This window comes from Malaya genurostris, chromosome 2, assembly GCF_030247185.1.
Source record: "Malaya genurostris strain Urasoe2022 chromosome 2, Malgen_1.1, whole genome shotgun sequence".
NCBI classification, from domain to species: Eukaryota; Metazoa; Arthropoda; class Insecta; order Diptera; family Culicidae; genus Malaya; species Malaya genurostris.
The window spans coordinates 337622868-337637166 of NC_080571.1; the positions used below are offsets into that span (position 1 = coordinate 337622868).

The following is a 14299-nucleotide window of genomic DNA, read 5'->3' on the forward strand; positions in this document are numbered from 1 at the left end:
TGCCTTGAATAGGCTCAACAAGGCATTCAGACTGGCCAATAAATATCCTGATATGATTCCGTACAAATGGAAGCTGAAAGATAGAAAACAGGAATTCCGAGCAACGGTTAAGCAACACACTGAGGAGTCTATTAGAGACTTCTATAGAAAGTTAAATGATTTCGATGTTACAGTAAGAGTTCGAAAATCTCACAAGTTTTTAAGGGAGTTTGTCCGTAAAAAACGTACCTTGAATGCCTATATCCCAACCAAGTTATGGGGAGAAGTTTTAAAAGAGAGTGAGGGACCTTGTATGGAGCTCTTAAAACAGCATGGCACATGTCCTCTGACTGAACCACCTACAAAGGAAGAGATATATTCAATTATTCGCAACGCTTGTAACGGGAAAAGTCCTGGAGCGGATGGAGTACGGATGGAGTACATCAAGTATGCTAATGAGGAGACAAAGGAACAGCTGCATGGTATATGGAGACGAATGTGGATGGAGAACGTAATGCCGAAGGATATGACAGAGTCAATCCAAATTCCAATTCCTAAAGTAATCAATCCAAGGAAGGTTGATCAGTTCAGGAGAATCAGCCTTTGCAATGTAGGTTATAAACCTTATGCAAAATGGGTGAAGAATAGGTTGAAGGATTTTACTGGAGAGTTGGATCTATACCAGGCAGCATTCACAGAGGGGAGATCTACTGACGATCAAATATTCCTTGCCAAGCGTGTAATGGAGGAATACTGGAATGCTGGGAAGAAGTTGTTCGCCGCTGCGTTGGACATCAGAAAGGCTTTTGACAATATAGACTTGGAACTGCTAAAAGAAGTGTTGCTACGTTTGGAGGTACCTTCACACATAATCGACAGAGTGCTGAGCTGCGTGAACAATGATAGAGCAAGAGTACGTTGGCAAAACCAGTTGTCTGAAGAAATAAGCAGAGGCAAGGGTATAAAACAAGGATGTCCTTTATCACCATATCTATTCAACCTCATAATGCAGAACGTTCTACGAAAAGTTTCGGCGCTTGTGCCAGAGCTAAAAATGATAAAGGAAGGTTCATTCAAATTACCGTGTGTACTAGCGTTTGCGGATGACTTGCTTATACTAGTCGAGAAACTGGAGGATTTGGAGAATATTATAGCAGCTATCGAGACATGCCTAGCAGAAGTTGGATTGGAAATTAACAATGATAAGAGTCACATTCTCATAAGATCTCCAAACCACTCAGGTACCATGCCAGAAACCATAATTCTGAACGGTAAGGAATTCAATGTGTGCGATGCAATAAAATACTTGGGTATTAATTTGACACAAACACTGAATCGTCCTGCTACGGTGAGGCAAAGATGTGTGAACGCAGTTAGATCAACAAAGTTGATCGTGGAATTTTGTAAAAAATTCCAACCAGCATGGGATATTGGAAGAATGATATACAACACGGTGGTTGCTCCTACCATGCTGTACGGCACGAAAGTATCAACACTAACGAAAAGAAACAGGAGACAACTTGCGAGATTTGAAAAGCTGATCTTGAAAGACATTTGGAACAATTGCAGGAAAGAGGGAAGCAGAAAATTCAACGCACAAAAAGAACTCAATGGCAAAACCATCAATAGGAAAGTGAGAGTTGGAAGACTAAAATATTATGGGCACATTATGAGAAGAGAAAACAAACATCCTCTAAAAATAGCGTACAATATGAAATTCAAGGAAAAAAAGGAAGGACGGCCGAGTTTCACGTGGAAAGACTCTCTGGAACAGGATTTCAATAGATTCCAAGATATGGAATTGAGTAGCTGGGAAGAGATAGCAAGGGATAAAGTCAAACTTAAGCAAAAAGTAGAGGAAATTTATAAAAATATAGAAAGCGAGTTCTCGGATAGTGATGAGGAGAGATCGGACACCAATTAGTAGGATTTGGAATGAGTGCGTGTAGGTGTAGGTAGAGAAGAAACAAACAGATTGCTACACACAATAGTAAAAACAAGATAGCTAGGTAAGAAGCAAATATGTACACATCTCAGTAAGGAAACTTAATTGACTACACGATATCGCAACGTAAATTAGTAATTCACGTTAGTTTAAGTGATTTGAAGCTGGCCAATCGAAACAATTAACAGTTAACATAAAAGTAGTGACAAAAGAAAAAAGGCATAACTAACTACCATGACAAACAGGATAAAATGTAGTACCGAAATAAATACATTAAACGAACATAAACAAGATAACGATAATAACAATAATAATAATAATAATAATAATAATAATAATAATAATAATAATAATAATAATAATAATAATAATAATAATAATAATAATAATAATAATAATAATAATAATAATAATAATAATAATAATATTAATAATAATAATAATAATAATAATAAAAATTATAATAATAATAATAATAATAATAGCAATAATAATGATAATAGTAATAATAATGATAATAGTAATAATAATAATAGTAGTGGTAATAATAATAATAATAATAATAATAATAGTGATAGTAATGGTAGTAATAATAATAATAATAATAGTAATTAGTACGGCAAGTAATAACAATGGAGTATCATTATTATTACTACATGTAACATAGCGCAAGATAAAAAATTCAACGCCGCTAACAATCGAGTAATAAACAAAAATGTCAATGTCTAATTATTTAATGAAAAATACAAAAAAAAAAATAAAACAACCAAACTGAAAAAAAAACATGTAGAGATGATTCCATATTATAGTATATTGTGTTATATTACATTACATTATATTATATTGTATTATATTATATTATATTATATTGTATTATATTGTATTTTATTATATTATATTATATTATATTATATTATATTATATTATATTATATTATATTATGTTATATTGTATTATATTATATCATATGATATTGTATTATATTGTATTATATTATATCATATTCTGTTATATTTAGTCAATGGACTGTTGACCTACATTACAATTAAACATGTAGTGGTAGGCGGTGGTGTACGGGTTGGTTACGTACGTAATAATATCCTTGAACTTCAGGATCTTACACATGTTTTAACTTCAAATTGCATTTGATTACCTTAAACTGCTTCATAAATTATATTACTTATTGACAGACGCCTTGAATGGTCATACAACAATGATTGCTGACTCATCTATTAATACATTATATTATAATATTTTACACTTAGCAATTGGGCAGCAAGGGGAGGGAGCATCAGGGCATCATACGAATTGAGGACTGGACGAGGGAACGTGGATAGCCAGCCCGATTCACTCGAAGGAACTTGTTCCTTCTAAAGGTCTGACATGAGTTTGACGCGCCCTTCTAAAACAAACCATCAGGTGGGTTCAAGCACGTATAGCGATATTGTTGATCGTTTAGTTGGATGTTATTGTTGGAAGGGAGTCTCGCATTCCCGTGGTACAAACGCAAGCTCTTCGGCTTACGAATCCACCCAACCCTTTTTGTTTTCCCTTCAGTAACAACAATAATGTGAAGACTACTCGGTGAATGATATCGGGGCTACGGTAAGTCTACCCGCATTACTTGGGAAATCCTTGAACTGATGGTGGCTACTCATACATACATACATACATACTTTCAGAGAATTAGAAGAGAGATTGAGCTGTAAAATTATTAGATACAACTTTATGAGCACGATGGACTAGGCTCATAATACTTTGGGATGAAATGACTAATACTCACGAAATGCGCGAAAGCACAGATTATTGTGAAAAAACTGTTTTAACCCACATAATGTCGTGTAATGATGCTTTTCTCATATAACTCATGTTTTCATAAATGTTACTAAGGTAAAAAAAATCTTATAATTTTGAACAAGGAAAGTTGTTTAAGCATATAGCACAACCTATATAATTTATAAAAAGCTTTAAGGCAAGTTTACAGAAGTTTGTCTTTTTTGCATTTTGCTCTACATGGCGGAATACATTTTAAACACACTTGTCCTGTTGTTCTGGAACCCGACGTGACATAAAAAAAAAGTTAACGGCAGACCATAAAACCTTTTATTATGGTCTAAATTTGCAAAAATGTACTCAGCTGTTTCTTAGGAAGTGTTTTCAGTTCAAAGTTCAATGACAAAATATTCCGTGCTGAATATTAATCATTATATATTTATTTTTCATCCAGACTGTTGATTTAGCCTCATGCACTATTTCGATTAAACCCAACTAAAAGTTATTTAGCAGGAATTTGATTTTGTAGAAGTAGTAGGAGTGCAGGAGTTGGTTTCTCTCGAGTGGCTGGCAGCAAAAGTGCTAGTTCGTTTGCAGTATTTTCTGAGATCGCCAAATCGCCATCGCTAATTCTGTGCTCCTGCTACTGTATATGATATTTAAGTGTAACTAAGAATTCTTACCCAGTATTAATTTGACACGAATTAAATAAATGATATGCAACAGTTTATGTGGCCCAAAGTCATTCGAAACTCTCAGAAACATTTGACCGTTAAAAGCCAATCATCAGTCAGTCGAAAACTGAATATTCAATCTTCAGCACAGTGGCTTGGTATGAATTATTTTGTGAGAGGAAGGATGTCCAGATAACGAGATAGAAAATTATACTAAGAGCATCTGTGCCTCATGAAGATTCTAATACCAGCACACTGTACCATAATCAAACCAACACTTTAATTGGACTCGTCCTTGCCTAAATCGCAGCCATTATTAACTACTCGATATTGTTGAGAGATTAGCTGGGAAGAATACAATTAGGAATCCTGTACGATCCTTTCAACTTGAACAAGAATGTTACAACGGGTCTTTGTCCACCGGTAAGCATTTTATTCGAATGAGTGACAGTGGTCTGGACTGCAATGTAGGTAAACTTAATACCTAATTTAAATCAAATAAACAAATCTTACAGTTGATATTTCGCTCCTCAGAAACGTACTTTGCAAATAAGACCGTTGCAAACGATTATATATTAAGGCCAGTAACTTGTAGCGATTTCCAGGATTATCGACATTAATTATTCATACCAACTAATGGCAATTCATACTAACTAACGGCAATGGAACTCGTGATTCGAAAAAAAAACAAACCGGAATCCGAAAACAAATTCAACACTCAAGTTTTATATCGAGAAAATTTAAACCTTACAACCGGCAACATTTCCCACTCGTTTTGACGTTTGGGAAAATGAATCGTTCGTCACTTGAGGTTCACCATCTCACTCACCATAGAATGAACCTGTCACGTCACCCGAGTCGACTCCTAGAATAGGGTGACTACAGTCATGTGACAGTGAGGTGAGATTTGTCGAGTGAGGTGAGATAAGTCGAGTCACCCGAGTCACACGATTCTGACAGTCGAATGAAGTGACAAAAGTCACCAGGATGAACTTCGATGAACTCTCACCGTATTCTTGGAGTCGAATTTGGGTGACAAAAGTCACTGTGATGTGAGTTCTAGAGTCGATACCGGTAAGGCAAGTGACAAGCGGAGTGTTGAACGAAAATTCAAAAAAATCGAAATTTGTTCTATTAAAATTCAAATTATGTATGAAAGAGTATTAAATTGCTTTTTTATATAGAAACCGGACCCTATCCAAAATTATGTTTTTTTTGAATGGCTGTTCTCAAAAATCTGCGCTCATCTTACTAAATTGTATATATTTTTGAATTTTTCATACAGAAAGGTTTTGCAATCACTTTGAAAAATGACTTCAATGTTCTGAAATCGATATCGGTAGGTCTAGTAGCAAGAGGAAAACTTAAAAAAAAAAACAGATTAAAAAGTTGTTTCATGATCATTGGGAAGTGAACGGAATTTATTTTGCCTTTCTAAATAGAATCTATTTTAATTGTTATTTACAATTTTTATTTTTATGATAAAACTCCCAGATGTCATTGAAAAATAAGTTTCACTCGACGAATATTATGAATTCGTTGTTTTTTGAATATTTAGGTGATATTCATGATGAAGAGGCTTAAATTCTAAGATTGGAAGAATAACCAAGTGATTATCGCTTTAGATACAGAAAACAGTTTTGAAATACAACGTCACGTGGCAAAATGTATGAAAGTACAACATTTATTCAAATTTGGCACCAGTCCAATATTTTTACTGGTTTAAAATCTACACATGTGGAATATTTTATGAAATTTTTCCAACATGAATGAAAATTCTGATCGGTGAAGGCAATCAAAATAATATTTTTCGTTTTCAACAAATTGAAACTTGTTCCACTTATTATTATATTAATTCTAATACAGAAAGTATATTAATAGTGATTAAATTTTTAATTTCGCATGACTGACAACTTGAAAGGGTTGTGTTACTTACCACCAATTTATTTGTTTTATGTGAAATTTAATTCTTTGGGTTGGTGAGATTTTGCTCCAAATGTTGAACCATCATCACTTCGTAATTCCAAAATCAAAAGTCTGATTGGGGTGAAATCAAATGGAAATTCATACGGCCATAATCTTCAATTTAAATCAGAATTTGTGAAAACCGGTTCCGATGAGAGTTCAATTTTGAATTTTTTTCAATTCTTTCGGAGTTTCCGGAAAGGATGGATCGGCGCAATTGTTAGGAAAATTAGCGGTACTCATCCGTTATCCGGCCGTAAGAAAGTTATTCTATATGCCGTTTAATTTGAAGTGTGTGTTGTCCAAATCTAGCAAATTATTCTAACTTAAACAAATGTACCTAACTTTGGATGTACCCGCCAAATAAGGCGGTTACAGGTTTGTATTGTTTCATATAAGGCTATTGTAGCGATAGTCATCTCATTAGTAGAGTCAATATTGTTTTGCCGATTACTCGACTTTCAATCAACGAATTTTAATAAAATCTTATACAATATCTTCTCTTCAACTCTAAGAAGCAACCACAGAAAAAATAGTACTGTGTTATAGCGACGCGAAAACTCGAAGAGAACGCGCCTATTTTAATCTTACCCTTAAAGTCAATTTATCAAGCAGAGACAACAGATCTCTCTCCATCTAACCAATTCCGATCAGACAACAGTTTTCACTCTACCTAATGGTTTTGGCATATAAGATGACTACTAGAGCTGACATGAGTGACGCTAACTGTACCATTTTTATCCATAGTCGCCAATGTAGTGCACCTACTTGACCGAAGCAAATAATACTGAGCGTCGCTTGGACTGAATCGCACGCAATCTTGAAATCCACCTGTTTTCCCGATCTTCTCAAAGCTAGTTGCATTTAAATAATCGTACAATTCTTCAATTAGGCTGATATGATTACCTGATAAATAAAAACCGTTGATTTTGAATATAATGGATCATCGTTCCTGATTCCGGAAGTACCAGGAAAGTGCTCGTCCCGTTCCTGCTTTCCGGTTCCGGGAATACAGGGTAGTTAGTATGAAATTACAACCTGTCATATTGTTTATATAGAGCGATAATGCAACTAACGTACAAATTTTCCAAATTTGGTTCAAAACTGTTTCAATTTATAGGCTATGCTAGTTGCTGGCCAAACTAACCGATTTCAGCTTTACCGGTTCCCAGCTCCATTAGTGGTCAATTTTAAGCCAAAGAGGCTATACACTGATGAGCCGAAGAAAAAATGCTCTCACTCTTATCGTATTTATTTTTTTAATTCCTCTTGTATGTGAACAAATAATTTATCCAAATTGGTATGAACGATGAGATATTCATTTATTCAAATAAATTCCAGCAGAATATTAGTGTGTATACGCGCATGTGGATGTGAGGCTCAAGAATCGGATTGAGGTCTTATAGTAAATTACAATTTAAATAGTAATAGATAAGACTCATGTTCACTATTTCCTAGCAATAGTTTCACAGGGTAATTTGGCTGTATTTTTCAATCGGAGTAATTCATTGGCACCTTAACGAATTAACACATCAATCGTATAATCACAGTGTGGTAAATAAATTTAACAGATATCTGTATATATTGCATCCTAATCACTGTAATATAAGTGAATTTTCATTCCGTCGAATGTGACATCAAATCGATGTTTCTCGTTCCATCCATGCTAGTGTTTTGGTATCGCCTTTTTTAATAGAGGTCACAGCGTTTCCCAAATAGTTCAATTACACTGATTCTGCACAAGGCACCAAGTCCGTTGAAAATATTAGATCGATATTCTTGATGCGACCACTTGTTAACCTGAAAGGTTTGAATAGTTGTGTATTCGTTTGTAATACGGGTAGTACTCTTACCGTTGTAAAGAAAAATCCGGGATCATCTGACATCGGACGAATACCGACACTTTGTACCTTCGGAAACGTTCAGAAAATGATTAATTCTATTAGTATCGGCCCGCAGCCAAGCCGGGCTTCTCACTGGGTTTTCCTGGCCATCGCATCCAGCAATTGATCTTTCTAAATTCGTAGAAAAATTACTATTCCCAGGGCAATCAAAATATGGATAAAAGCAGTGTTTAAGTAGCATCAGTTGTGCCACCTCTAAATAATATTTCGATAGAAAAATGAAGGTTTGAATAATTATTAATGTTGAGCTCTAGGAACGCACAAAAAATTTCCTTCAGTCATGGCATGATTCTTCTCCGCCCGTAGATGGTACGGTATAATTGTTCCATTTAGACCGGAGGCAGTGATAATAGTCGAGCACAAGAAAATTAGCAAGTAAAGGGTGATTTTTTAAGAGCTTGAGAACTTTTTTAAACAATAAAACGCATAAAATTTGCAAAATCTTCGGTTCTTTATTTTAAATGTTAGATTGGTACATGACATTTACTTTTTGAAGATAATTTCATTTAAATGTTGACCGCGGCTGCGTCTTAGGTGGTCCATTCGGAAAGTCCAATTTTGGGCAACTTTTTCGAGCATTTCGGCCGGAATAGCCCGAATTTCTTCGGAAATGTTGTCTTCCAAAGCTGGAATAGTTACTGGCTTATTTCTGTAGACTTTAGACTTGACGTAGCCCCACAAAAAATAGTCTAAAGGCGTCAAATCGCATGATCTTGGTGGCCAACTTACCGGTCCATTTCTTGAGATGAATTGTTCTCCGAAGTTTTCCCTCAAAATGGCCATAGAATCGCGAGCTGTGTGGCATGTAGCGCCATCTTGTTGAAACCACATGTCAACCAAGTTCAGTTCTTCCATTTTTGGCAACAAAAAGTTTGTTAGCATCGAACGATAGCGATCGCCATTCACTGTAACGTTGCGTCCAAGAGCATCTTTGAAAAAATACGGTCCAATGATTCCACCAGCGTACAAACCACACCAAACAGTGCATTTTTCGGGATGCATGGGCAGTTCTTGAACGGCTTCTGGTTGCTCTTCACTCCAAATGCGGCAATTTTGCTTATTTACGTAGCCATTCAACCAGAAATGAGCCTCATCGCTGAACAAAATTTGTCGATAAAAAAGCGGATTTTCCGAATGGACCACCTAAGACGCAGCCGCGGTCAACATTTAAATGAAATTATCTTCAAAAAGTAAATGTCATGTACCAATCTAACGTTTAAAATAAAGAACCGATGAGATTTTGCAAATTTTATGCGTTTTATTGTTTAAAAAAGTTCTCAAGCTCTTAAAAAATCACCCTATAGAATCAATTCAATTATCACATCCTATCGTTTAGGTAAGCACTGTCTAATTTAACTTTTAAACTTTTCAACTTTTTGTCAATCTCATAAACACTGCGCCATTTTTATTGTTTTGACGTTTGAGAAAATGAATCGTTCGTCACTTGAGGTTCATCATCTCACTCACCATGGAATGAACCTATCACCACAGACTAACAGACAGGACACTCAAATTAGATTCTTCAATCATTTTAACGGTTAGTTCGAATATTCCTTTATTTGGGACAGTACTCACATGTGTCATGATGGCGCCACGTTACCCTATCGTAAACATCCTGTCTGTCATCTAGACTGTGTTTATTTTTTTCATTTACCAACAGAGTTGCCATTCATACAGAATTGCCTATAATGTATTGATTTGTATACGTCCATGCAAATTTCATGCAGGATACAGATTTAATACATATTGCCAAAACTATATACATAATTGTGCCTACTTCTCATCCTCCAACGCAATACAAAATCGATCCCGTTTTGTTACAATATTTACTTGCTTCTGGTCTGCCGCCACTTAATTTTGGGTGAAAACTACCAACACAATGAAAAATAGTCTAGATGAACAACGTTGAGTCAAATAAATGGTTACCTTTCAACATCGCGAAAAAGTTAAATATATTATCAACGTAATCCAATAATTTATTGTGACGATTCATTTTCAAATATTTTGATGAAATCAGGCATCCCTGCAAGCAGCTGATCGGTGTTGACAAACGAGGGGAAACCAACTAGTAAAATAACTTTTACATAACACAAGGGGTGTACAGATAGTAAATAGTTCGCGCAGTACAATATAGGTGGAACTAGTGCATCACGAAAAATTATTTTTATAAGAATTTACTCATACTGTCATGTCTGTTAGTCTGTGCTATCACGTCACCCGAGTCGACTCGTAGAATAGGGTGACTACAGTCATGTGACAGCGAGGTGAGATTTGTCGAGTCACCTCTAGAGGCGTGCAAAACAGCTCAATTTGGTGAACAGCTCCGAACCGATCAGCTCACCAAAATGAATCGATTCGATGTATCAGCTCATCAGCTCTTTTAGTTTGAACTTAAGGTTCATTTTGTGCGCCGTTTTTCTTATGCACCGGTTTTCTTTCGTATGCATGATCGAAATTGAATCATTGATTTGCAATGAATGCAATGCGAATTAGTTTATCTTTAATTGATGTCGACTAAATTGAATCTCTTAAAGAGCCGAAGATCCGATCAGCTCGTAGCGTGTTCCCTTCGTCATAATGCAGTGAACTGGGTAGCAAATGAGTGAGCTGATGAGCTGCGGTTCTTTTGAAAAGAGCTGTGAGCTGTCAGCTCACTTCAATGATTCGATTCACTGGAACAGCTCAGGAGCGAATTGCCCATCTCTAGTCACCTCACTCGACTCGCAGAATAAGGGCCATAGGAATTCTTGGAATCAGTACATCTTCTCCCTTATACTTCCCCTTCAAAATTGTTGCTTCGATTACGTTGTTCATTAGTTTGTTCACAGCTAACCTGGTTCCATTACAAAGTCTTGGTTGATTAATATTACGCAGCATGATTATAACAGATCCAACTTTCAACTGGAGATTATGCGGTGGTAAACCTGGCAATTCCAAAGAATTCAAAAACTACTTCATTTTGATTTACAACTGTGTCCACTGATTTGTACGCAACAGCATGACCAGGTATAGCATTTTGAATTTTCGCATTAAGATCGGTAACGTCTGTGTTTTTCGGAGCCAATATGGCACGTTCGCTAAGCCACATATGGTTCTGGTAATACTGAGCAATATTTGGAAAAACTTTCTCGATAAGGTTTTTTTTCGACGTTGTAATATTACAAAAATCATCTTCCAAGGAAATCATACCTGTCGAAATATCTCCTTTTACTTTCCCGTCTCCAATATCCAATAATTTCTTGGAGAACATGTTTGTAGTTTGATTGCTTTGTGACTGAACACGCATGTTAATAGTTTTATTTTCCGTTTTATCAGGAATTTCGGAAGAAATCACTTCGTCAATTTCATCTGATCTTATTTTATCCACCAGCCAAATAAGAATATGAACATGAGGTAGCCCACGTTTCTGCCATTCTACTGAATACATCCAACATTGTGTTTCTCAAAAAAACACGAAAATTCACAATGAAATTGATTAGTGATCTAAGCTTTTGTTTGAAAACTCTAGCTGTTAAATCATGACGATCTATTGTCGTTTGTCCGGGAAATAATGAGTCCTTTATATCTTTCCATTTTGGATTGCAAGTGAAGGTTATGAACAAATCTGGTCGACCATATTGTCGTACATATGCCATCGCATCTTGTGCATATTCTTGCATGTGACGGGGACTTCCAATGTACGTAGCTGGTAAAATAGTCATTCTACCAATGTCATTGGCATGTCCATCTCTGTTGATCGCATCACGAAGATGGATGTATTCTTCAGAGCGTAATTTTTTTTTATTCAACCTGATGAAAGTTAATCTTTCTGTCTCTATTTTAACATACATATCAACAGCATACCGGTGAAACAGTTTGCGACATTTCAGAATGTGATTTTCATCATTCTCACGGACCATCATTCTATAAGAATAAAAATTCATCGAGCTAACCATTTTGTTCGTTTCCTCATCTGTAATTTTCACAATATTAAAAATTATTGATACTTCCTGGTAATAATACTCAAATGCATTTATCACCAGTTAATGGGCTTATCATTTTGATTGTAAAATGATATCCATCTTCACCCTGCCAAAATAATAGCGGATACTGTAAAGCATCGTAACACCGATGTGTTTCTGATACACGTTGCAATTCATTGCTTCTGCGGTGTAAAACAATATCCCGTGATTGTAAATTTTCTCCCACAATCACTACTGCAACATCGTCAAATGTTGGTGCATTAAATCGACGGGAATGCTCGCCAACCGGAGTTTTGTCAGCTCGAATCAATATTTTATGGTTGTCTGATGTCATCCTTTCTAAAGCTGTTTTAAATAATTTAATTAATTCATTGTTCTTATGCAGCTTCGTCTGTAGCTGTTGCACGATTTCCTTTTTCGTATTAATATAGTGAAAACAACGTTGATTTGCTTCTAGGTTAGAATCTCCCATAAAATAGATTTGAAGAAACGTATGTTCTGCATCAGATACTGGCAATAGTGAGCCCGCTCTGTGATAAATTTGACCTTGAACCTATAAATTTAGTATTTCTACATGAAATAAGTACAAACAATCCTATTATCTTTATTCAATTTTGAAGATAGTTTACCTTAAACGTTGGCATAAAATTGTCTCGTATTATGTGTGTTGCACCAAATGAAGTCATATGAAAACAGCTGTTATATGCTTGGATGTTCTCCAAAAAATGTTTGGAGGAACTTTGACTTCCTGCTACCAATGAGCGCAATGGTTCGGGAGGGGAATTTAATTTAATTAATTTAACTTTACCACTTGCACAACATAATCCAGATGTTTCATTTTTAAACTTCAACGCCTTACAATGAATACACACTACGTTCATTGGTCCAATAGCGACTGAACTATCTGTACTATAATCGTTTGCCGGATCATAGTGCAAAGCAGCGCGATAAAGGCTTCGATGTTCGTTAGTTTGCACTGGGTTTATTGAAGTATTTTCTTGTTGCGTCTGTAACAACGGTACTCCTGACATTTTTTGTCGATGATTTACTGTATTTTTTGTAGCGCGACTACGGCGTCCAATGCTCCTTCTTGTAATTGGTGGCATTGCAAAAAAGTTTACTACCTCCAAAATGACAGAAAAACTTTTCACCGCTTGCTACATTTTGATCGTTAGGCGCCCATGTATTATTAACCACGTGGCTCGGAATGACGAATCGCATGAATCAAGCATGCATGAGAATTCTCCACACAAAACATTTCATTGCGCGCCAAAAAATTTATTCGACGATCTAGTATTCTTTCCTTCGACGGTGAAGCACTTATGCAACTCGTTGCGCGCCAAACATCAATCGTAAATCTAGCAATCATTGGCGACTTTTTCAGTGGAAAATTCCATTGTCCATACAAAATAACTTTATTGGTTTTTCCCACTTTTCCGGTAAGTTTTCCTAATTTTTTTGATGTACGAACCCGGTGGGGGTGAAAACTGATCAAACTGATGCGATTACAAAGAATGATCTCTGCATTTTTATATATATAGACTAGAAATTATCATTAGGACCATATTGTGTCTGTTGATTATACCTAAATAAATGACAAAGTATAACCATTATCCGCTTGAGCCAAATTATAACAAAACACCAACACCCAGCTCTTAAGCACTTTGGGTGCTATCAATTCCTGATCAATCCGGTTAAATGTGTGGATTGATTGCCGTAATAAATTTTTGTGGATTCCGTGCAATGGCGTAATTTACAAACATGCGAATTATCAGATAAAATCTAGTTATGATCAAACCTTAATCCGAAATTTATGATGGCATTAGCAAAGCACGCAAGTGGCATTACTTTCCTCCCGCACACGCGGGCGTCATGCCGGTTAAATTTTATCACTTTGCTACGCGAAGGTACAGAAGTTGGAGTTTGTTTTAACAACTCGAACCCCCAGCAGCGCCGCTGCCGGTTTTGAAAATTAAGCAAACAAGATTTCCCTTTCACATCGCGGTGGTATTTTCTTTTCACGCGGGTGGTTGCCTTGACATTTATGGGTAACCATTTTACTGGAATTTTATTGAATTTTATTACGCGTGTCAAGTG

At 35.9% G+C, this 14299-nt stretch overlaps 1 protein-coding gene across 1 annotated transcript; it reads right to left on the bottom strand.

The window, feature by feature from the left end:
• Positions 1–8060: 8060 nt before the first annotated feature.
• LOC131429355 (uncharacterized) lies at positions 8061–13295 on the bottom strand. Its single transcript, XM_058593429.1, has 5 exons — positions 12832–13295; positions 12260–12755; positions 12069–12192; positions 8190–8246; positions 8061–8136 (listed from the first exon to the last, which is right to left on the bottom strand). The coding sequence occupies exons 1-5, from the start codon at positions 13231–13233 to the stop codon at positions 8061–8063; spliced, it is 1155 nt and encodes a 384-aa protein (XP_058449412.1). The 5' UTR covers positions 13234–13295.
• Positions 13296–14299: the final 1004 nt, after the last annotated feature.

What these genes read in the sequence shown, in the direction of transcription:
- LOC131429355 (XM_058593429.1), bottom strand. Translation starts at nt 13,233, where the DNA reads ATGTCAGGAGTACCGTTGTTACAGACGCAACAAGAAAATACTTCAATA. An exon ending in AATGATAAGCCCATTAACTG is followed by an intron (nt 12,193 to 12,259) that starts GTGATAAATGCA and finishes TGAAAATTACAG; the next exon opens with ATGAGGAAACGAACAAAATG. An exon ending in CACCGGTATGCTGTTGATAT is followed by an intron (nt 8,247 to 12,068) that starts GTATGTTAAAAT and finishes ACGTTTCCGAAG; the next exon opens with GTACAAAGTGTCGGTATTCG.